This window comes from Hemitrygon akajei, chromosome 10, assembly GCF_048418815.1.
Source record: "Hemitrygon akajei chromosome 10, sHemAka1.3, whole genome shotgun sequence".
Taxonomy (NCBI): Eukaryota; Metazoa; Chordata; class Chondrichthyes; order Myliobatiformes; family Dasyatidae; genus Hemitrygon; species Hemitrygon akajei.
The window spans coordinates 114,740,364-114,764,118 of NC_133133.1; the positions used below are offsets into that span (position 1 = coordinate 114,740,364).

Consider the following 23,755-nt stretch of genomic DNA (forward strand, 5'->3'; position numbering starts at 1 on the left):
ATGGTGGGGCCACGATTTGCAGTCCATAAAACATGTGGAGGGAGAGAGTGAATTAACTGTTAGGGTTAATAATGTTTCATCAGATTAAATGGTGAGGTGTGTTTTAATTGCAGAGAAAGTAGAAGGGTAGGGAGAGCAAATAATATTTATGAAAGAGAGGAATTCTCTGATCCAAATACTGGTGATGAGAGAAGCAATCAAGTTTTTCACCTGTATCTCACTGTACTTGTTTATTTGTCAACAGACTTGAGAACACAAATGGTTCTTCACATATTGAATATCCAGAATGATACACACAAAATGTTGGAGGAACTCAGCAGGTTAGGCAGCACCTCTGGAGGGGAATAAACAGTCGATATTTCAGGCTGAGACCCTTCATCAGGACCTGAGAGACTTGAGATGATGTGAAGGCTTGTTAATCCCAGTTGATGGCTAGAGGAGATGTGGTTATAAGGTGAATAACAAGACTAGAAGGAGGAGGAGGGTGAACAAAAGTAAGATTGGAACTGTGCGATGGGAAACTTTCTGGTTGTTGAATATTTTAATTGGAAACAATGCTGTATCAGTGAGAGTGTTAAAGGTTACAGGGAGAAGCAAGAAAAAGAGGTTGCGAGGGAAATATATCAGCCATGATTGAATGGTCGAGCGGATTCGATAGGCCAAATGGCCACCTTCTGTTCCTGTGTGTTATGGTCTTTTGGAAATTGTTTTTATACCAGAGGCACAAGTAAGACTGCTGGTGCTGAGCCTCCACCTTTGGCTGCGCAGGCCTGTTGATGACGGTCACCCTGACGGGACATAGGAGTACAGAAGTTGGGATGTTATGTTAAAGTTGTATAAGACATTGGTGAGGCTAAATTTGGAGTATTGTGTCCAGTTCTGGTCCCCATCCTACAGGAAAGATATTAACCAGGTGGAAAGAGTGCAGAGAAAATTTACAAGAAAATTTATAAATTTACAAGGACTTGTACCTGAGTTATCAGGAAGGGTTGAATAGGTTAGGACCTTTCTCCCTAGAGCATAGGAGAATGAGGGGAGGTTTGATAGAGGTATATAAAATTATGAGGGCTATTGGTAGCAAGCAGACTTTTTCCACCGAGGTTGGGTGAAACTAGAAATAGAGATCATAGATTAAGATTAGAATTAGGTGAAATATTGAGGAATATAGGACAATAATATAACTTCTCACAATAGAACAAAAACGCTGGCTTTCTGTTATGGATACCGGTGAATGACATCCCATTTTCCCCACATTATTCCAAATACTACATTCTCACCGACACGGTCAGCTTGTCCCCTTGAAGCCTCTTTATATTCTGGTTTGGTATCATAGGCAGGGCTTCAAATGTACTATTTTTTCTCAGCCAGATTATTGACTTAGATTGTGTGTAGCTGAGGCCCAACCACTGATCCCTGTGATACATATCAGTCACTGCCTGTCATTCTGAGAAGGATCTGTTTATTTCTTTTCTTTGCTTTCTGTTTAGAGTAGCAATTCTCAATTCCAGTTGATGCATTACTCTCTGTTCTGATGGCGTAACTTTGATAATCCAAACTCTTGTGAAGGACCTTAAGAAATCCAAATAGACCATATGCACTTGTTTCCTTTGTTTATTAATTACATTACGACATAGAACAGTACAGCACAGGAACAGCCTTTTGGCTCACAATGATGTGCTAAACTAAATAAATTTATAAATAAATGCCCAACTAAACTAATCCCTTCATGTTGCAGTTGAAGAGGGAGAAGATAAAGTCAGATGTATCAGTGTTACAAAGGAAATTGCAGAGACATGAGAAAGGACTGGCCAAAGTTGATTGGTAGGGTACACTATTGGGGATGATGGCAGAACAGCAGTGGGTGGAGTTTGAGGGCAGTTTGGAAGGCGCAGGATTGATACAGCTCAGAGATGAAGTATTTTAAAGGGAGAATGAGACAACCGTGGCTGACATGGGAAGTCAAAGACAGAATAAGGAAAAAGAGTGAGCATATAACAAAAATTAATGGGAAGGTAGAGGATTGGGTAGCTTTTAAAAACCAACAGAGGGCAACTAGAAAAGCCATAAGGAGAGGAAAAGATTAAATATGAAGGTTAGCTAGGCAATAATATCAAACAGGATATCAAAAGTTTTCTTGGATATATAAGGAGTAAAAAGAGACACAGTAGATATTGGACCACCGAAAAATAATGCTGGAAAGGTAGTAATTTGGGGACAAGGAAGTGACGGATGAACTGATTCAGTATTTTGAGTCAAGCTTCACTGTGGAAGGCGCTAGAAGTATGCCAGAAATTAGAAAGTGTCAGGGGGCAGAAGTGAGTGTAGCTGCTATTGTTAAGGAGAAGGTGCTTGGGAAGCTGCAAGGTCTGAAGTTAGATAAATTACCTGGACCAGGGTTCTGAAAGTGGTAGCTGAAAAGATTATGAAGGCATTAGTAATGAAATTTCATGAATCACTAGATCCTGGAATGGTTCTGGAGGACTAGAAAATTGTAAATGTTTCTCCACTCTTTAAGAAGGGAAGGAACAGAAGAGAGAATATTATAGACCAGTTTGCCTGACTTCAGTGGTTGGGAAGATGTTGGAGTCCATAATTAAGGATGAGGTTTCAGGGTAATTGGTACAAGATAAAATAGGCCGAAGTCAGGGGAAGTCTTACTTTACAAATCTTCTGAAATTCTTTGAGGAAATAACAAGCAAGATAGATGAAGGAGAATCAATGGATATTATTTACTTGGATTTTCAGAAACCCGTTGACAAGGTGTTGCACATGAGGCTGCTTAGCAAGATAGCCCATGATATTACAAGTATTAGCTACTAGCATTGTACTAGCTGGTGCAGATACTAGCATGGATAGAAGGTTGGTTGACTGGCTGGAGTCAAAGCGTAGGAATAAATGGGACCTTTTCTGGTTGGTTACAGGTGAAAGTGGTCTTCTGCAGGGCTCAAGTGAAACTGCTTCATTTCACGTCATGTCAGTGATTTGGATGATGGAGTTAATTACCTTGTTGCCAATTTGCAGATGATATGAAGATAGGTGGAGGGGCAGACAATGTTGAGGAAGCAGGGAGTCTGCAGAAGAACTTAAATTAGGAGAATGGGCAAAGAAGTGGCAGATGAAATATAGTGTAAGGATGTGTATGGTCATGAACTTTGGTTGAAGGAATAAAGGCATGGACTATTTTCTAAACAGGAAGAAAATGTGAAAATCAGAGGTACAAAGGGACTTGAGTCCTCATGCAGGTTACCTGCAGGTTGAGTCGGTGGTAAGGAAGGCAAATGCAATGATAGCATTCATTTTGAGAAGACTAAAATATAAGAGCAATGATATAATGCTGAGGCTTTATAAGGCATTAGTCAGACCACATTTGGAATATTGTGAGTAGTTTTGGGCCCATTATAAGAGCAGAATTAGGTCATTTGGCCCATCAGATTTGTTCTGATATTCATCCATGGCTGATCCTCCCCCCACTCCCCAGCATTCTCCCTGTAACCTTTGATGCCGTGGCCAATCAAGAACCTATCAATCTCTGCCTTAAATACACTGAACGACCCACCTCCACAGCTGCCTTGGTAACAAATCCCACAAATTCACCACCCTCTGGCGAGAATTTCCTCTGTATCTCTGTTTTAAATGGACCTCCCCTCTATCCTGAGGCTGTGCCCTTTGGTCCTAGACTCCGCCGCTGTGGAAACATCCTTTCCACACCTACTTCGTCTAGGCCTTTCAACATTCAAAATGTTTCAATGAGATCCCCCCCTTATCCTTCTAAATTCCATTGAGTACAGGCTCAGAGCTATCAAAGTTTCCTCATATGATAACCTTTCATTCCCAGAATCATCTTTTTGAACCTCCTCTGAACCCTCTCCAATGCCAGCACATCTTTTCTTAGATAAGGACCCCAAAACTCTTCACAATACTCAAGGTGGGGCCTCAGTAGTGCCTTGTAAAGCCTCAACATCACACCCCTGGTCTTGTATTCTAGACATCTAGAAATGAATGCTAATATTGCATTTGTCTTCCTCACTGTTTACTCAACCTGCACAAGGACTGCCAAGTCCTATTGCATCTCAGATTTTTGGATTTTCTCCCTGTTTAGTAAATTGTCTGCACATTTATTTCTTCTACCAAAGTGCATGACCATACATTTCCCAATTGTATTTCATTTGCTACTTTCTTGCCCCTTCTTCTCATCTGTCTAAGTCCTTCTGCAGCCCACCTGTATCCTTAGCACTACCTGCAATCTCCACCAATCTTTGTATCATCTTTAAACTTGATAACAAAGCCATGTGTTCCATCATTTCAATTGTTGATATACAGCATAAAAAGAAGCGGTCCCAACACTGACCCTTGCAGAACACCACTAGTTACTGGCAGCCAAACAGAAAAAGATACTTATATTCCTACTCACTGCCTTCTACCAATCAGCCAATGCTCTAACCATGTTAGTAACTTTGCTGTAAGGCCACGGGCTCTTTACTTGATAAGCAGCCTCGTGTCGCCCTTTGTCAAAGGCCTTCTGAAAATCCAAATATACAACATCCACTTCATCCCTTTTATGTATCCTACTTGTAATCTCCTCAAGGAATTCCAACAGGTTTGTCAGGCAAGATTTTCCTTTAAGGAAACCATACTGGCTTTGTCTTATCTGGTCCTGTGTCACCAAATACTCCATAGCCTCATCCTTAACAGTTGACAGCAACATCTTCCTAACCACTGAGGTCAGGCTAACTGGTCTGCTATTTACTTTCTGCTCCCTCTCCCCCTTTCTTAAAGAGTGGAGTGACATTTGCAATTTTCGGGTCCTCTGGAACCATGCCAGAGTCCAATGATTCTTGAAAGATCATTGCTTAATGCCTCCACAATCTCTACCGCTACCTCTTTCAGAACCCTCGGGTGCAATTCAGCTGGTCCAGTTGACTTATGTACCTCTAGGTCTTTCAGCTTTTTGTAATAGTAACTGCACTCACTTCTCTTCCCTCACACACTTCAACACCTGGCACACTGCTAATGTCTTCCACAGTAAAGACTGATGCAAAACACTCAATTAGTTCATCTGTCATCTCCTTGTCCCTCATTATTATTTCTCTAGCCTGTATCCTCTTAATTTTTACATATTTGAAAAAGCCTTTTCTATCCACCTTGATATTGTTTGCTTTCATCTGTTCCCTCCTAACGATGCTTTTAGTTGCTTTCTGTGGGTTTTTAAAAGCTTCCTAATCCTCCATTATTGCACTAATTTTAAGAATACATCTATCCTGCACATTCCTCATTTTCCCTCAATGCAAGGGATTGCTCCTCTGCTGTCCTCCCTGCTAGCATCTCCTAATTTATTTTGGCCAACTCCTCTTTCATACCACTAATTTTCTTTACCCCACTGAAATGCTACTATATTAGACTTTACTTTCAAATTTCAAGTCGAACTCAATCATATTGCGATCACTGTCTTCAAAGATATGTGACAATCTGTAAAAGTGTAACAAGATCATCCACCTTATTCCTTATACTCCGTGCATTGAGATATAACACTTTGAATACTGTATTTGCTACTCTTTTTGTCTTTGCATCCCTAATGCACTGATATTCACCCTGCTGGCTGCAATGCTGTCCTATCATCTGCCTGCCCTTCCTGACCGTCTGACTGCATGCTGTCTTTGCTTTACCATCCGTCCTATCCTGAGTCCCTTCACTCTGGTTCCCATCTCCCTGCCAAATTAACTTAAACCTTCCCCAACAGCTTGAACAAACCTGCCCATGGGAATATTGGTCCCCCTGAGGTTCAGGTGCAACCCTTCCCTTTTGTACAGGTCGTACCTCCCCCAGAAGAGATGCCAAGAAGAGATGATCCAAGAATCTGGCACCCTGCCCCCAGCACCAGCTTCTCAGCCATGCATTTATCTGCCAAATCCTCCTGTTTCTACCCTCACTGGTGCATGGCACAGGTAGCAATCCAGAAATTACTACACAGCTTTCTGCCTAGCTTTCTAAATTCTGTCTTCGGGGCCTCCTTGATTTTCCTTCCTATGTCATTATCAATATGTACCAAGACATCTGGCTGCTCTCCCTCCCCCTCCAAGATGTTGTGGACGCAGTTCAAGACATCCCTGACCCTGACAGCTGGGAGGCAACATACCATCTGGGTGTCCTGTTCATGTCCACAGAATCTCCTATCTGTTCCTTTGGCTATTCTCCTCCTTTCCCTTCTGCACCACGGACCCACGCTCAGTGCTGGTAACCTGGTCTCCATGGCATTCCCCTGGGAGTCCCACCTAAGAAAAGATGTGTGGCATTGGAGAGGATGCAGAGGAGGTTCACGAGAAAGTTTCCTGGAATATCTGAGGAGTGTTTGATGGCTCTGGGCCAAAACTCACTGGCGTTTAGAAGAATGAGGGTTTGGGATGGATGTAATTGAAACCTGTTGAATATTGAAAGGCCGAGATAGAGTGAATGTGAAGAGGATGCTTCCTATTGGGGGTGAGTCTCGGACCAGAGCTCATAGCCTCAGAATAGAGGGTCATCTACTTAGAACAGAGATGAGGAATTTCTTTAGCCAGAGGGTAGTGAATCTGTGGAATTCATTGCCACAGATGGCTATGGAGACCAAGTTATTGAGTATATTTAAAACAGGTTGATGGATTCTTGATTAGTCAGTGTGTCAAAGATTGAGGAGAAGGCAGGAGAATGTGTTTGAGAGGGATGATAAATTGGCCTTGATGGTATGGTGGAGCAGACTGGAAGGGCCAAGTGGCCCAGTTCTGTTCCAGTGTCTTGTGGTCTTGTAGGAGGACTTTCCAAGGTTGAACGGGCCAAGAATGAGCACAAGAAGCAGTAGGAGTTGGCTAACTAGTCTGTTGAGCCTGCTCCACCATTCAATGCAAGCATGGCTTATCTGGCCATGGTCTCAACTCCATCTCATTACGCATTACTCTTCATTCCCTTACTGTTTTAAAAATCTAAATGTGCCTTAAATATTCTTAATGAGGTCACTTCCACTGCTTCCCTGAACAGAAAATTCCACAGATTCACTACTCTTGTGAAAGAGCAGTTCTTCCTTATCTCCATCCTAAATCTACTCCTCACGAATCTTGCGGCTATGTACCCTGGTGCTAGTTGAAAATAAAAACAAGCATTTTAATTTATCTTGTTCATATTATTTATCTTGTGTTATTTATTACCCGAATCTCATTTGCTGACACTATTTCCACATCCTGCTGTTGGACACTTTTCTAATTCCTTTCAGTCACAGTCTCTGCTCCCTGCTCTGAATCTCCCTCCACATTCCAGAGTCTGCGAGGCTTCTTCCTCTAATGTCCTTAATCTCCACCCCCAAGTCTACGTTCATTCACTACAGCACCATCTCCACGGGGCAGTTGAATTAGCTACCAGTCATTTGCTGTGCACGTGCTTTATTTCAGTGTGCCAGGTCCCTGTATCCATAAATATGTGGAGCATGATCCATTTGTGTATTAATTTCAGACTATGGTCACCTTGAAGATAAAGAGCACTAGAGCACAGAACCAAGCAATCAGGTCCATCTAGTCCATGCCAAACTATTATTCTGCCTGGTGCCATCAACTTGCACCATGGACCATAGCCCTCTATAACCTTCCCATCACTTTACTTATCCAAGCTTGTATATCAAAATCAAATACACATCCACCACTTCACTTCAAATGACAGCTCATTCCACACTTCACTTTTCACCCTTAACTCACAACCTCCAGTTCTAGTCTCACCCAACCTCAATGGAAAAAGCCTTCTTGCATTTACCTATCTATACCCCTCTTAATTCTGTATACTCTATCAAATCTCCTCTCATTCTTATAGTTCAGAGAACAAAATCCTAACCTATTCAACCTTTCCCTAAAACTGTGATCCTCGAGTACTGGCAACATCCTTGTAAATTTTCTTTGAACTCTTTCAATCTTACTGATAACTTTCCTGAAGGTTGGTGACCAGAACTGCACACAATATAGCAAATTAGACCTCACCAATATCTTATACAAGTTCAACATAACATCCCAACTCCTGTACTCAGTACTTTGATATATGAAGGCCATTATGGCATACACTCTCAATATTTCATTATCTATCTGTGACACCACTTTCAAGGAATTATGGATCTGTATTCCCAGATTCCTCTGTTCTACTGTACACCAGTATTATAATCACAAACACAAGAAAATCTGCAAATACTGGAAATCCAAAGCCCCACACACACGCGCATGTGCGCGAACACAGACACGTACACGCACAGACACACACCTATCTGGAGGAACTCAGCAGGCCAGGCAGCATCTATGGAAATGAATAAACAGTCAATGTTTTGGGCCAAGACCCTTCATTGTTATGCTTCGAAGATTGTTGTAAAGAAATAGAATTTAAATGACCGCTATTTCAACTGTAAGCTGGAGTAAAATATAAATATACAGGTGTGATAACTTGGAAAGAGAGCTCTGATTTTTACCTTGGGTTATGTATAGTGGACTTCTGCAATTGGATGTCAGAGGAAGTTTTAACAGCTGGAATGTTATAAATAATCTCATCAGAGCTTTGGTTGTGATTTCATAGCTTGTGATGAAAATAGTTCATTTTGATGCTTGAAAGACATTACTTGAAAGAGCTTGTGGTCCTCTATATGCTGGATATAAGTTTTGTTCAAAGTAGGTATAGGAGTTTAATTTTAATAGGATTTTCTAGTTTCTCTTCATTTCCTTTGTGAACATTTTCATGATGTGTTAATTGTATTTAAAGCTGATATTCACAGCAAGGCCAGTGTTTATTACTGTTGCTAATTTCCCTTGAACATTGAACCATTTCAGACATGAGTGTTGAAACCCCGTTGTTGGGTCTCCAGTCAAACGTAGCCCTGTCCAGTAAGAGCAGCAGATTCATCATGCAGAATCAGATGGCTTTTTAAAGCAGTCTGGTACTTGATCAAATTAAAAGCATAATTTCCTAACTTAATGGGTTAAAATACGCTGGCAAATCCAGAAAATTGGCACAGTGCCATTGCAATGGAAAATTGTTTTTCCTCTAGTTTCCCAAAGCAATTCACAGCCAATAAAATGTAGTCATTGTTTTATGTAAAGTGTGGCAGGTAGTTTGCACTCAGCAAGGTCCTATTCACACCAACTTGGTAATCAGAACATGAGATGAGGAATTTTTCTGTACTAGGACACTTGAGGAAAGCTTCCCTGCTTTTGACCAATGTCAGGGGTTCTGTTTCATGTGGTGGCACATTAGTGTAGTGGTTAGCATAATGCTTTACAGTGCCACTGACCTAGGTTCAATTTCTGCCTCTAGCTCTATGGAGATTGTATGCTCTCCCCATAACTCTGTGGGGTTCCTCCAGGTACTCCACTTTCCTCCCACATCCCAAAGACATACAGGTTAGAGTCGGTAGGTTAATTGGTCAAATGGGTTTAATTGGGCAGCCCGGGCTTGCAGGGGTTAAGATAATTTTTTTTATCTTAAAAAAATAAAAATAAAAATTATCCACCTGAACGGGAGGACAGGGCCGCAGTTTAACCTGCAGTCAAGAGTCACTTAATCTGACTTAAAAGACTGTTGATATGACTTGTTTTAACGCTGGTCCTCGAAAGACAAATCCTCTAAACATGCAGTAATCTTCTGCAAGCACAGATACGAAGCACCTTCATAATCTGCACAGATTCCCATTGTCCTTTGTCCACATTTGCCATTAATGTTTGCAGATCGATGGTTGGAATGAACTTCCCTGATTTATTCTTTTGTATCCACTACAGATGTTACCGGACTTGAAAGCAGACAACCAGCGACTGAAAGACGAAAATGGAGCTTTGATCAGAGTCATCAGCAAACTTTCCAAGTAAATGGGAATCTAATTGCTGTTGTTGCCATTGTCCAAAAGCTCTGAACTCGTGTTGTCAGCTGGTTGGATCAAAAGGAGCTGGAGAGCCCAACCCGAAGAAATTTCTTGTACAAGCCTGTTCAATGTCTATATATGGATATCTATATTTATATTTACATATAAATGTATGGCCATTTTAACAGAAACTGCTGAAGAAATGAAATGCCTGACACTCTTGTTTACAGTGGAAAGAGGAAGACGTTTGAAAGGCAGATGCGCCTCCGTAACTAAACCAGAAAGCCTTACTTGTACATAAAATGTCGTCAAACTGCTTGTATTGCAACAGACGGTTTAAAAAATCCAACATGATTTAACTGTGCCACAGAACTGTTGTTTTCCTTCTTTGCACGCTTAAGAGTGTTTAATATGTGCTTAACCACCCATGTGCCAGTTCAAGTTGGGACAGTATTCGCAGAACCATCTGTGTTGCAAATGATGCATCCAAGCCCTATAGCGGCAAGTAACGATTTGTCCCTCTGTATTGATCAGATAGATTTGGTGAAACATTTGCTTTCACTGTTTGTGCAATATGCATTTCTTTAAGATGCTTTAACAAGTCAGTTGAAGTAGATATATTTTACAAAAAGATTATCTTGGCCTTCTTCACAATTTTTAAGTCTAGCATAAATTCTTGGATAATTTGTAGCCTTCATTTTCATTTTAGCAGGTACTGAGTGTGTGTATGTGTGCGTGTGTGTATATATACTGTTTTAAGTTTCAGCGCACCATGTATGCGTAACGACTACACAAAGCGGATTACTCCAAGGGGCATCGTTTTAATGAAAATGAGTTTTTTAAGGCTTAAAAAGTGTATATTCATGAAATGATTTATTGGAAAAGTGTGATGTCCTGAAGGGTAAACGGTACATTTGATGTAGGATTTCAATATTCACAGATGTAAAAACGTGCATCAAAAAATCCATGAGAGATTTCTCACTCTGTGATACGCATACTGTAAGTCACACCAGAGCTGAAAGCTCTTGCCAAAGTAATATCACACAAAAAAAACAATTATTTGTTTGGAGAAGTACATTACGGTGTTCACAAACTTTTCAGTTTTGTATCTGGGATGGCTGACAGCAAGAGATACTGATTGTTGGAAAAGCATTGTGACAAAGTCCAGAAATCAGAATGCACTTCCTACTTTTTGGTGGCCTTTTAAAGTGAATTCTCTGACCATTCGACCAATATTGTGCATCACCCCTCGTTTATTCTGACTATATATTTAAACATCTGTGTGATTTCATATGGCATATTACATGTCAAAAAAAAACCACTGAAGATTTCAAACTTGCTGAGTGATTGTACATTGTAAAACTTGCAGTAACTATTGTATTATCATTAAATATATTGTATTAAATGTGAATTTATACCCCTTCATAAAAACACCAGGATTCTTGTGTTGCATTGCTTATTGTGGTCTGGTACGCTGGGCATTTTGGTGTAATGTTGGTGTGGTATCGGACTCTTACTACCAATCTCAGGAGCTGGATTTTATAAAGGTACAAAGAAAACTAGGCTTTCCCGTACAAACAGTAAGAGCCAAGTGTTTGGTTGAGATTATTTACCATTGGTATGTGATGTTTTTTTCTGTTGTTTGGCAAAGACAGAGGTTAGTGGCAACAGAGGGTTTAAATGCTGGTTCAGTACCAGGTTCTGAGTGTGTGACTGGCTGATCAAGTGGCACAGTGTGATCCTAAATTCAAGCGCATGTCCAAAAATATAATAGGCATTTCTGCAAAATTTCAGTGTTTTATATTTAGGTTATTTATTCTTTATATTGGAATCCATGATTTGACCTGTGTGCTGTGTGAGTTTTATTGGTAGTTATTGAGCAGACAGTGCATATGCATGGAGTTGACTGCAAAAGCTACCAACATTTTTGAAAAATGTATTTTCACATATACTAATAAAAATTAAAATGTTAACATAGTGCTATTTATTTGATTGTGAACTGAATAATGAGACGTGTTAGCTTGGCTTTCAAATTGCTGCGATAGCATTCATGGGTGCTTCACTGATCTGGGCAGTGATGTTCAGATTCATGTTGCAGAGCATGGAATTAAGGTAACTGAGAAAACAATGTGGTTGTGTTTGTAAAAGTCTTTCTATGGTAACTGTGGGATCCCCTACCAGCTGTCCCAAAATGCAACCCTTAGAACTCGATCCCATATTGATCTGTTAGTTTTTTTAGTTGGTCTCTGCTTGAATTTCCATGAACTTACTTGCAGATCAAGGATCAACTTCATTTGCCATATATATTTACATGTATAGTGGATTCCAGGTTAATTGGGCCATCAGTTAATCAGGATGCTGTTTATTTGGAACAACTCTTAAACAGACAAAAACTAAATAGAATTTAGCCAGGATTTCCTTTGTTTATATAGAACACTATGCCACTTATTTGAGACAGGAGACTGTTGCCGAACAGTCTGTAACTGGTGTCAGTTGCATGTACTTGCATAGTTGTTAGACATGACACCATGTGTAGAGCGATCAGTTTCTAAATAGCGTCAGTTGCATGTGTTTGTATTCAAAAAGTAGTCATTTTTGTCACTGATATTTGGTGATAAATAAGTGGTAAGACAATTTGGAACTGTTTTGCTCACTGTGGTTTCAAGCATTCACGCTTGGAGATGCCAGAAATAGTTGGGAATGAAAATAAAATTATTTCATTACTTCAAGTTAGAAATTATGAAGAATTTGAAGGTATCGGCAATTATCTTGAATGAAGGGTTGTATGAAGGCAGTCCATTATCTGCATTAGGTGTCTGTACTGATTTTGTTCATTTACAGTCAATCAAAAGAACAGGGCATGAATTCCTCTGACGATGATAGTTTGGCTTTTTTTTATTCCTTTTAACTAGTTCCATGAAACTTCAGCTAATTGGCACCACTACTTAATTGGGCCAAAATGTAGAAATGTGTTCCAGTTATCTGGAATCCACTGTATTAGGAACTTGCTATGGGGTGTTGGCACAACATGGATTAAGCGACATTCAATAATTATTTAAAAAGCAAAGAATTATGTTAAAAGGTTAAATTACAGATATAGAAAAAATGTTCATAAATACAGGTTTTCATAAAACATAAAAAGTGGATTAAAGTGTTTACAGTGCAGTGACAGGGGTAATAGATAAAGGGGATGGAGGAGCAACTAGAATGATTGATCAGATTAAGAAGATGATGTGGTAATAGCCCTATAGAGCTTTCCAGAAGGGAACTTTTGGAAAAGACAGTTTGCTGGGTGGGTGGTGTCCATCATGAATTTTCCTACCAGCTTCTTTGTCCTGGACACGTACAATTCCTGTAGTGATGGTGGTCTGCAGCCAATGATTTTTTCTGCTGACCTAATAGTTCGCTGTAGTTTTCATATATTGTGAGAGGACGCTGCCTCAAACCAGACAGTAATGGGCAATTTTCTATGACAGTGTAAAATTGCACCCGTATCTGGTAGGGAAGATGGAATTTTACCAACTGCCACAAAAAGTACATTCATTACATGATCTAGTCCAGGTTGTTATTCCAACTTGCATCAATGTGGTGTAAATGTTCCAATAGTGAGTTAACTTCAGTTGTCCTTTGATACCCCACCATCGACAGCCAATATGTGTATTTCTATAGATGCATGGTGGAGAGTTTACTGACTGCTTGCATCACAGCCTTGTGTGGAAACGCCAATCCCAGGAACAGAGAAGTCAGTAGAAAGTGATGGATACAGCCCAGTCCATCATAAGCAAAGCCTTCCCCATCAATGAGTACATCTATGAGGAACACTGCCACAAGTAAAGAGCATCCATCATTGAGGACCCCACCATCTAGGCCATGAAGTTTTCTCACTACTGCCATTGGGAAGGAAGTACAGGAGCCACAGGTCCCACACCACCAGGTCCAAGAACAGTTATTACCCTTCAACCATCAGGTTCCTGAACCACACTGAGCTGATTCCACAACCTATAGACCTGTGCTTAAGGACTCCACAACTCATTCTCAATGTTAGTTATTATTTTCATTTTTAGTTTTGTTTTTGTATTTGCACAATGTCATCTTTTGCATATTGGTTGTGTGTTTTTGTGTATAGCTTGTCTTTGATGTTGTATTTTTTTGTATCTACTGTGAATGCTCACAAGAAAATCTTGGGGTAGTGTATAGTGATATATGTACTTTGATAATAAATTTACTTTGAATTTTGAACTTTGGAACATGCATGCACTTTTATAATGACAACTTTGAACTTAATTCTCCTCGTTCTTTCACTCTTCTGTTCCATCAACTTTACTCTGTTTTTCTCCCAATCTCATTTGCACCTGTCACTCCTTTCATTTATTCCCTTCCCCTCCACTGATCTGGCTTCACTGTGTGCCCCAACTCCAACCCCATCCTCACTGTTTCCTGTGGATGATGGAAGAAGTAGTTCATTTGAAAGCCACATGCTCTCTTCTCCCTGCCACCTCAAAACACAGCCTGCTTTTATCCCACACACAATGCTAGAGGAACTCCTGTCTTGGCTGTCAAATAAGGCAAAGTTGAGTTCATTGTCATCTACTTTAATGTGTATTAGGAATTTGCTCTGGTATGTTGGTCAGGGTGTGATGTTCAACAAAAAGTTCAACAGGAATCAAAAGGTCGTGTGCAGTATGACTGATGTCCTGTGCTGCGTATATTTCAATGCAAGGCGTACTGTAGAAAGGGAGATGAGCTCAGGGTGTGGATCAACACATGGAATTACGATATTGTAGCCATTAGTGAGACTTGGTTGCAGGAGGGGCAGGACTGGCAGCTCAGTTTTCCTGGGTCCATTGTTTTAGACGTGATTAAAGGGGGAGGGTTGGTGTTACTGGTCAGAGAAAATGGCAGTGCTCAGTAACAACAGGCTTGGAGAACTCATCTCCTGAGGCTTTATTGGTGGAACTGAGGAATAAGAAAGGTATGACCACATTAATGGGGCTATATTATGAACCACCCAACAGTCCAGGAAATTCAGAGGAACAAATCTGTAGAGAGATCACAGACTGTTGCAAGAAACATAAGGTTGTGATAGGTGATTTTTGACTTTTCCACATATTGACTGGGACTCCCATACTGCAAAAGGACTAGATGGGATAGAGTTCGTCAAATATGTTCAAGAAAGTCTCCGTCATCAGTATGTAGAAGGCCCAATAAGAGAATGTGCAATACTTGATTGGCTGTTAGGGAAGACAGGGCAGGTGACAGAAGTTTGTGTGGGGGAACACTTTGCATCTAGTTGCATAATGCCTTTAATTTCAAAATAAATATGTAAAAAGATAGGACTGGTCCACAAAGTGAGATTCTAAATTGGAGAAGAGTCAATTTTGATAGTATCAGAAAGGATTTGGCAAGTGTGGATTGGGATGGAATGATTTCTGGAGCAAAGGTGTACTTGATAAGTAGGGGGGCCTTCCGAGGTGAAATTTTGAGACTGCTAAGCTTGTATGTGCCTGTCAGAATAAAATGTAAAAAATAACAGGTTTGGGGAACCTTGGTGTTTCAGAGATACTGAGGCCTTGGTTAAGTTTTTAAAAAGTGCATAGCAGGTACAGGCAGGTAGGAAGAAATGAGGTACTTGAGTACAATAAATCCAAAAAGAACACTTAAGAGAAATCAGGAAAAGCTAAAAGAAGGCATCAGGTTGCTCTAGCAGACAAGCTGAAGGAAAATCCTAAGGGTTTTTACAGATATGTTAAGAGTAGAAGGATTGCAAGGGACAAAACTTCCCCTGGAAGATCAGAATGGTAAATCTACGTGTGGAGCCAAAAGAGATGGGGGAGATTTTAAATGGAATTTCTACATCTGTATTTACTCAAGAGATGGACACAGTCAACAGAAATGAGGCAAAGCAACAGTGAAGTCGTGGACTCTATACAGATTACAGAGGAGAAGGTGCTTGCTATCCTAAGGCAAATTAGGGTGGATAAATCTCCAGGGTCTGACAAGGTATTCTGCTGGACCCTGTGGGGAGGCAAGTGCAGAAATTGCAGATGCCCTAGCAGAGATATTTAAATCATTCTTAGCGATGGGTGAGGTACAGGAGGATTGGAGGATAGCGCGCTCTCTCTCTCTCTCTCTCCCCCTCCTCTTTCTCTCCCCTCCCCCTCCCCCCTCCCTCCACCCACCCTATCCCAAAGGATGATGATGGTTCCTTTCAATCAGTCAGTGGGGTTTGATATATGCGTCCTGAAGTGGTTGTACAGGCCGATCCTTGACGGGCCTGGAGGGGCAGAAGCCCTGTTGTGGCACTTACTGTGCCTTTCCTCTGTTGCCTCTATGAGCTTGTTCTCAGCAGCGTCCACACCTTTTCTGATGACGTCCCTCCACTGTGAGCAATCTTGAGCCACATCCTCCCATGTTGATGGGGCAATGTAAGCTTTCTTGAGGCTCCTGTGCAGAATATCCTTGTACTGCAGTCACCGACCTCATGGTTTTCGGGTACCACTGGACATTTGGCCATACAAGATGTCCTTGGGCAGTCTTCCGTCAGGCATTCTGACAACATGTCCTGCCCAGCACAGTTGGGCTGACATCACCAAGGTTGAAACTGCTGGCATTCCGGCTCGAGAGAGGACCTTAGTATTGGAGACCTTGTCTCGCCAGGTGAGCTTCATCAGAGAACGTAGGTGATGCTGCTGCAGTTGGTCAAGCTGGCGTAAGTGACTCTGATATGGGCACCACGTCTCACATCCGTATAGCAAGGCTGATATGACACCGGCCCTGTATACCTTGCACTTGGTGGCCAACCTGATGTTCTGTGACCAAACTCGATCTTTCAGCTGACCAAAGACAAAGGCTTTTCTGGTTCTTGACTCAATCTCTCCATCCAGAGAAGCTAAGGGTGTTATTATGCTGCCCAGGTAGCAAAACTTGTTGACAGCATTGAGACGAGTGTCATCAATGATGACAGTTCGTTCTCCGTAGCTTGAGCCAGGAGCCAGTTGGTACAAAATTTCCGTCTTCTGCAGGCTGATTGTCAGTCGGAAGCTTTTAGCTGCACTGGCAAAGCAACTGGTGATCTCTTGTAAGTCTTCGAGAGAGCGGGCAACCAGTGCACAGTCATCAGAAAACTAGCTCATGCGCCACAATGTCCCTGACTTTCTGCTCTCAGTCTTGCGAGGTTGAGGAGCCGCCATCAACTCTCGTTTGTCGGAAGACCCCTGACTTCAGGTCTCGTGGCATCCTGAAGGACAGCAGCGAAGAACAGTCCAAACAGAGTAGGAGCCAAAATACAACCCTGTTTTACGCTGTTGCTGATGGGAAATGGTCTGACACATGTTGATGCGGCCTTCCATGCCTTCGTGGAACTGACAGATGAAGTTGGTTAGGCATGGGGAGGCAACTGAATTTTGGCTGGAGCTTCCACAGGCCATCTCTACCAACGGTGTCAAATGTTTTGGTTAGATCAACAAATGTGACATAGAGACTTCTCTGCCACTCAACACATTTCTCTTGGAGCTGCCTCAGTGAGAAGATCATGTTCAAAAAACGCACTGGCTTTCTGGAAGGATGTTGTCACTGATGTTGGACACCAAGCGTCTATGGATGATCTTCGTGAGGCATTTTCCCTCAACTGACAGAAGAGAGATGCCACGGTAATTGTTGCAGTCTCTCTTGTCTCCCTTGTTCTTGTAGATGGTCATGATTGATGCATCTGAGAAGTCTTGTGGTAGTTCTGCAGCTCCCCACATCTTTGTGAACAGCTGGTGCAGGCATGATGTCAGTGTGTTACCACCATACTGGTAGATCTCGGCTGCGATACCGTCAGGCCCTGGTGCTTTGTTGGGTTTTAGCTGTTTGATGGCTTTGATGACCTCATGAAGAGTAGGGGGAGCATCTACTCGAACAGTATGGGTCGAGGGTGTACTCTGCCCAGTGCTTCATTGGTGATGGTTCTTGGTCTGTTCAGCAGCTCGTGGAAGTGTTCTTGACATCATTTCATGTGCTGTGACTTCTCAATGAAGATGGATGTGCTGTCCTTTCTCAGGAGTTGTGAGGTGCCTTGTTTTGATGGACCATACACAACCTCGATTGCTTCATAGAAGCATCTCGAGTCATTACAGTCAGCGAAGGCTTGTAACTCCTTGGCCGTGTTCGCCCACCACTCGTCTTTCATAGCTCTGAGCTGCCTCTGCAAAGTTGATTTTGCACTCAAAAAGGCACCTTTATTGGAACTTGAGTCTGGGTGTCGAGGAAGAGCCTGGTGTGCAGCTGCCTTAGCTCTTAGAAGGTCTTGCACAGGTTGGTTGCTCTCATCAAACCAGTCCTGATGCTTGTGCTTGACTTTCCCCAAGGTATCCTGGGCAGTGCTGTAGACCGTTTCTTTGAAGGCATTCCAGTGCTCAGTAATACCGTCTGTTGGATTCTCAACCAGTCAACTTAGAGCAGTTTCCATAGAGGATTTCAGGGCATCAGCACACAGTGTTTCAATTTAGTGGTGTTCAGCTTTTTGGGTGGTTTGGCAGCATTAAGTCTCCGTAGAGGTTTGATCAATAGACGTAGATCCGACCACACCATTTGATGATCAGTTGAATGCTCAGCTCCATGCTTAACTCTGGTGATACGAACGTCAGAGTTGTCTCGTTGTTGGGTGATGACATAGTCAATGAGATGCCAGCTTTTAGATCGTGGATGCATCCGTGTGCATTTAAGCTTGTCTGGCAATTTGAACAGTGTGTTAGTAATGCACAGTTTGAAATCTGTGCACATCGAGAGGAGCAGTAGACCGTTACTGTTGCCAACCCTTTGGCTTCCAATCACACCAGGACACACAGTGGATTCCTTGCCAACCTGAGCATTAAAATCTCCCAGCAACAGCAGCTTATTGGAAGTTGCCATGCTACTGATGGTGGTTTTCAGCTCACTGTTGAATGCCTCCTTGACTTCACTAAGATTAGTCAGAGTTGGGGCGTAAACGTTGACTATGGTGAGATGGCGCTTTCCTTGCAGAGGTGTACGCAAGGTCTGGATTCGGTCACTTACAGCAACAGGCAGGGTTGGTAGCTTTGCTGCGAGGCAGTTCTTGATAGCCAAGCCCACACCAGATTCTCTTCATTCTTCGGGCCTGCCAGACCAAAAGAATGTGTACCCTCCTTTCTCTTCACAAAACGCACCCTCTCCAGCGAGTCGGGACTCCTGGAGAGCCACAATGTCCATGGTGTAGTCCTTGAGCACATGAGCAACAAGTGCAGTGTGTCTCTGGGCGATCTGAGTTAGCATTGTCCAACAGAGTTCGTCTGTTCCATGAGGCGACGATCAGATTCTGCTTGTGATTCTTACGCGAGAGTTGGACGACCTGGCCAGGGTGGTGTGAGCGGCTTTATTTGAGCCACCTTTTCTAGGCCCTTCCCTAATTGTAGGGTGAGCAGTGCCTCCCTAACAGGGCTGCTCAGACGCAGAGGGTGCTGCCTCACCGGATCTCCGCTCTGTAATCCGTGTGCCGCCTGCGTGCAGAGTTGTGACTACGGCTCCCAGCTGGTCAAGCCTACCACTTCGCCACTTGTCCACCGCTACAGGACTAGGTTGTGTGAGGATACCCCACTCCTCAGAAAGGAACAGTGTGTGCGTGAATGGATTTTAGGTGAGTTGGGGGTTGCACAGGTCCAGACCCACCCTCTTGACATCCCCTCCCAGATCCAGCAGCACGGTGGGGTCCCAGACGGCTGGGGGAAGTTCAGTTGCCGTGAACGGCCAGACCAAGCTTCGATGCGAGGGATGCCCTTTCCGCGCTTCATGGCACGTGTTTGCTCGATGGCCGTTGACCCTACGAGAGGGTTCATCCGCCCTTTGACAGATCTTGTTTTTCGTCCTTCAGGCTGTCTAGCCACCCTCCTCTCCAGGCAAGCCTGGTGGGGGAGCCAGATTAGTCGCCGACCATCCGACCATGCGACAGGTAGTACTGGGTTACATGGGACCAGTAGCACTCAGACCAGTGACCAGACCTAGTGTTAAGAAAGGTTCTAAAAATAAGCCAGGAAATAATTGGACGCTGAGCCTGACCATCAGTAGTGGGGAAGCTATTGGAAGGTATTTCAAGGGACTGGATATGAGTACTCGGATTAAGGATAGTCAGCATGGTTTTGTGAATGGTAGGTTGTGTCTAACCAGTCTTAGAGATTTTTGAGGAAGTTTCCTGGAAAGTTGATGAAGACAAGGCAGTGGACGTTGTCTACATGGACTTTGACAAGATCCTGCATGGGAAGTTGGTCAAGAAGGTTGTTGCTCAGCATTCAAGATGAGTAGTAAATTGGATTTGACATTGGGTTTGTGGGAGAAGCCAGAGAGGGGTAGTAGGGGGTTGCCTCTCTGACTGAAGGCCTGTGACTAGTGGTGTGCCGCAGTGCTGGGTATGTTGTTATTTGTCATTATATTAATGATCTGGATGATAATGTGGTTAACTGGATCAACAAATTTGCAGATGACACAAAGTTTGGGGGTGTAGTGGATAATGAGGAAGACTCACGGCTTGTAGCAGGAACTGAGGCAGATGAAAAAATGGGCTGTAAAATGGGAGATGGAATTTAATGTAGACAAGTGTGATGTGTTGCACTTTGGTAAGACCAATCAGGGTATGTCTTACACAGTGAACAGGGCACTGAGGAGTGCTGCAGAACAAATGAAGCTGGGAATACAGGTCCATTATTCATTGAAAGTGGCAGCACAGATAGATAGGGTTGTAAAGAAAGCTTTTGGCACATTTGCCTTCATGTTATGTTGAAGTTTTATGAGTCATTGGTGAGGTCTAATTTGAAGTATTGAGTACAGTTTTGGTCACCTACTTATATAAAAGATGTAAATGAGGTTGAAAGAGTATAGAGAAATTTTATAGGGATATTGTTGGGAATGGAAGACCTGAGTTATAAGTTAAGATTGAATAGGTTAGGACTTTATTCCCTAGAATGTAGAAGATTGAGGGGTGATTTGTCAGAGGTATGCAATATTATGAGGGGCATGGATATAGTAAATGCAAGCAGGCTTTTTCCATTGAGGTTGGGTGGGACTACAGCTGGAGGTCATGGGTTAAGGGTGAAAGATGAAAAGTTTAAGGGGTCATCAGGGGAAGTGTCTTCACTCTGGGTTGTGAGAGTGTGGAACAAGATGCCAGCGCAAGTGATGTATGACTGAATATCACAAATGATCTGACTTGGTCTAACCAAGCAGAGTCCACTGCCAAGAAGGCCCACCAGTGCCTTTACTTCCTGAGAAAGCTAAAGAAATTTAGCCTGTCCCCTAAAACCCTCACTAATTTTTATAGGTGCACCGTAGAAAGCATTCTTGGGTGCATCACAACCTGGTATGGAAGTTGTCCTGTCCAAGACCGGAAGAAGCTGCAGAAGATCGTGAACACAGCCCAGCACATCACACAAACCAATCTTCCATCCTTGGACTCACTTTACACCACACGCTGTCAGAGCAGTGCTGCCAGGATAATCAAGGACAAGACCCACCCAGCCAACACACTTTTTGTCCCACTTCCCTCCGGGAGAAGGTTCAGGAGCATGAAGACTCGTATGGCCAGATTTGGGAACAGCTTCTTTCCAACTGTGATAAGACTGCTGAACAAATCCTGACCCGGATCTGGGCCGTACCTTCCAAATATCTGGACCTGACTTGCACTACCTTACTTTCCCTTTTCTATTTTTCTAATTATGATTTATAATTTAATTTTTTATTATATTTACTTCAATTTGTACTTCAGGGAGCGCAAAGCGCAGGAACAAATATCACTGTGATGATTGTACGCTCTAGTATCAATTGTTTGGTGACAATAAAGTATAATGAAAATGTTAATGAAATGAAAATGTATGCGAGCTCAATTTCAGTGTTTAAAAGTTTGGATAGGGACATTGGATGATAGAGGTATGGAGGGCTGTGGTCCTAGAAGTAGGCAGTTTAAATGGTTTACAATGAACTAGATGGGCCAAAAGGCCTGCTTCTGTATTGTACTTTTCTATGACTGAAATAAAAGCAACATTAAATAATTATAAAGAATAAAATGTTTATTGAAAAATATAGTTAAAGTTTGGAGTACCATCATGTATTTACAATGTACAGTGGGGTTTAAACTAGAGTTGCATGGTGATAGGAACCAGAGTGCCAGAACAGTTAGTAGAGAGGCTGTGGAGGCAGGTGTTGGTAAGATCTCAGACAAAGTTCGGAATCAAAGGGTTGAGTATAGCGTGACTTGTGTCCTGAGCTGCGTATATTTCAATCCAAGAAGTATCATAGAAAAGGCGGATAATAATGCTGAAGATGGAGTAGATGGTTTAGAAACGGAGGCAATGTGTAGTGAGGGGAGGCTGTTAATGGGGCAAAATTGCAGTCAACAGGATGAGTTGCAATGTAAAAGGTGGACAAAATCAAAGGGTGAATACAGGACTGAGGGTGTTAAATTTGAATGCACACAGTACATGGAACAAGGTAGGTGAACTTGCAGCACAACTGCAGATTGGCAGGTATGATTTTGTAGGCATCACTGAATCATGGCTGGGGAAAAAAGATTATAGCTAGGAGCTTAATATCCAAGGATACACACTGTATCGAAAGGGCAGGCAGAAAGGTGGTGGGGTGGGGGGGGGGGGTGGCATTGCTCTGTTGGTAAACAATGAAATCGATCTTTAGAAGTAACAGGGTTGGAATCATTGTGAATAGAGCTTAGGAACCGTAAAGGTAAAAAGACCCTGATGGGGATTGCATACAGAACCCCCAAACAGTAGTAGGATGTGGCCTACAGATTACAACAGGAGATAGAAAATGCATGCCAAAGGGGCAATGTTTCAATAGTCATGGTGGACTTGAATACGCAGGTAGATTGGGAAAATCGATCTGGTGCTGGGTTCCAGGAGGGGATTTTCTAGAGTGCCTTCCAAACAGCTAGTGGTTGAGCCCACTAGTAGATCAGCTGTTTGGGATTGGATGTTGTGCAATGAACCAGAATTGATTAGAGAGTTTAAGGTAAAAGAACCCTTGGTGATAAGTGATCATAATGATTGAATTCACCCTGAAATTTGAGAAGAAGCTTGTATCGGATGTATCAGCATTACAGTAGAGTAAAGGGAATTACAGAAGCATGAGAGGAGTTGGCTAGAATTGATTGGAAAAGAACACTGTCAGGGATGATGGCAGAGCAGCAATAGCTGGAATTTCTGGAAGCAATTCAGAAGATACAGGATGTATACACCACAAGGAGGAAGATGCATACTAAAAGAAAGATGACATAACTTGTGGCTAATGAGGTCAAAGCCAACATAAAGCCAAAGAGAAAACTTAAGATAGAGCAAAAATGAGTGGTAAATTAGAGGATTGAGAAGCTTTTAAAAGCCAACAGAAGGCAATGAAAAAAACGTCATCAAGAAGGTAAAGCTGGAATTTGAAATTAAGCTTGCCAATAATGAAGAGGTTACCAAAAGTTTATTCAGATACAAAGTGCAAAAAGGAGAGGGGAGAGCTGGAAAATGATCCTGGAGAGGTAGTAATGGGGGACAACAAAATTTCAGGTGAACTGAATAAGTATTTAGAGTCAGTCTTCATGTGAAAGACACTAGCAGTGTGTGAAGTTACAATTACTAGACAGAAGGTTTTGGGAAACTGAAAGGTCTGAAGATAGATAAGTCACCAGGACCAGATGATGTGCACCCCAGGGTTCTAAAAGAGGTGGCTGAAGAGATTGTGGAGGCATCAGTAATGATCTTTCAAGAGTCACTAGATTCTGGAATGGTTCTGGAAGACTGGTAAATTGCAAATGTCACTCCACTCTTCAGAAGGGAGAGAGGCAGAAGAAAGTAAACTATTGGCCAGTTAGTCTGACCTCTGGTTGGGAAGATGTTGGAGTCATTGAGGATGAAGTCTCAGGGT

The 23,755-nt window shown here is 42.3% G+C and overlaps 1 protein-coding gene across 10 annotated transcripts in view; it reads left to right on the plus strand.

The window, feature by feature from the left end:
* The window catches only part of ppp1r12a (protein phosphatase 1, regulatory subunit 12A), a 238,327-nt gene extending 224,241 nt beyond the window's left edge, over positions 1-14,086 (plus strand). For all 10 annotated transcript variants that reach the window (XM_073058779.1, XM_073058782.1, XM_073058781.1 and 7 more), the window contains one exon: positions 9,768-14,086. Coding sequence is in view for 3 of the 10 variants with exons in the window: in XM_073058782.1 (XP_072914883.1) it covers positions 9,768-9,854 (87 nt within the window). In the remaining 7 variants the exon portion in view is untranslated. The remainder of the gene's footprint in view (positions 1-9,767) is intronic.
* Positions 14,087-23,755: the final 9,669 nt, after the last annotated feature.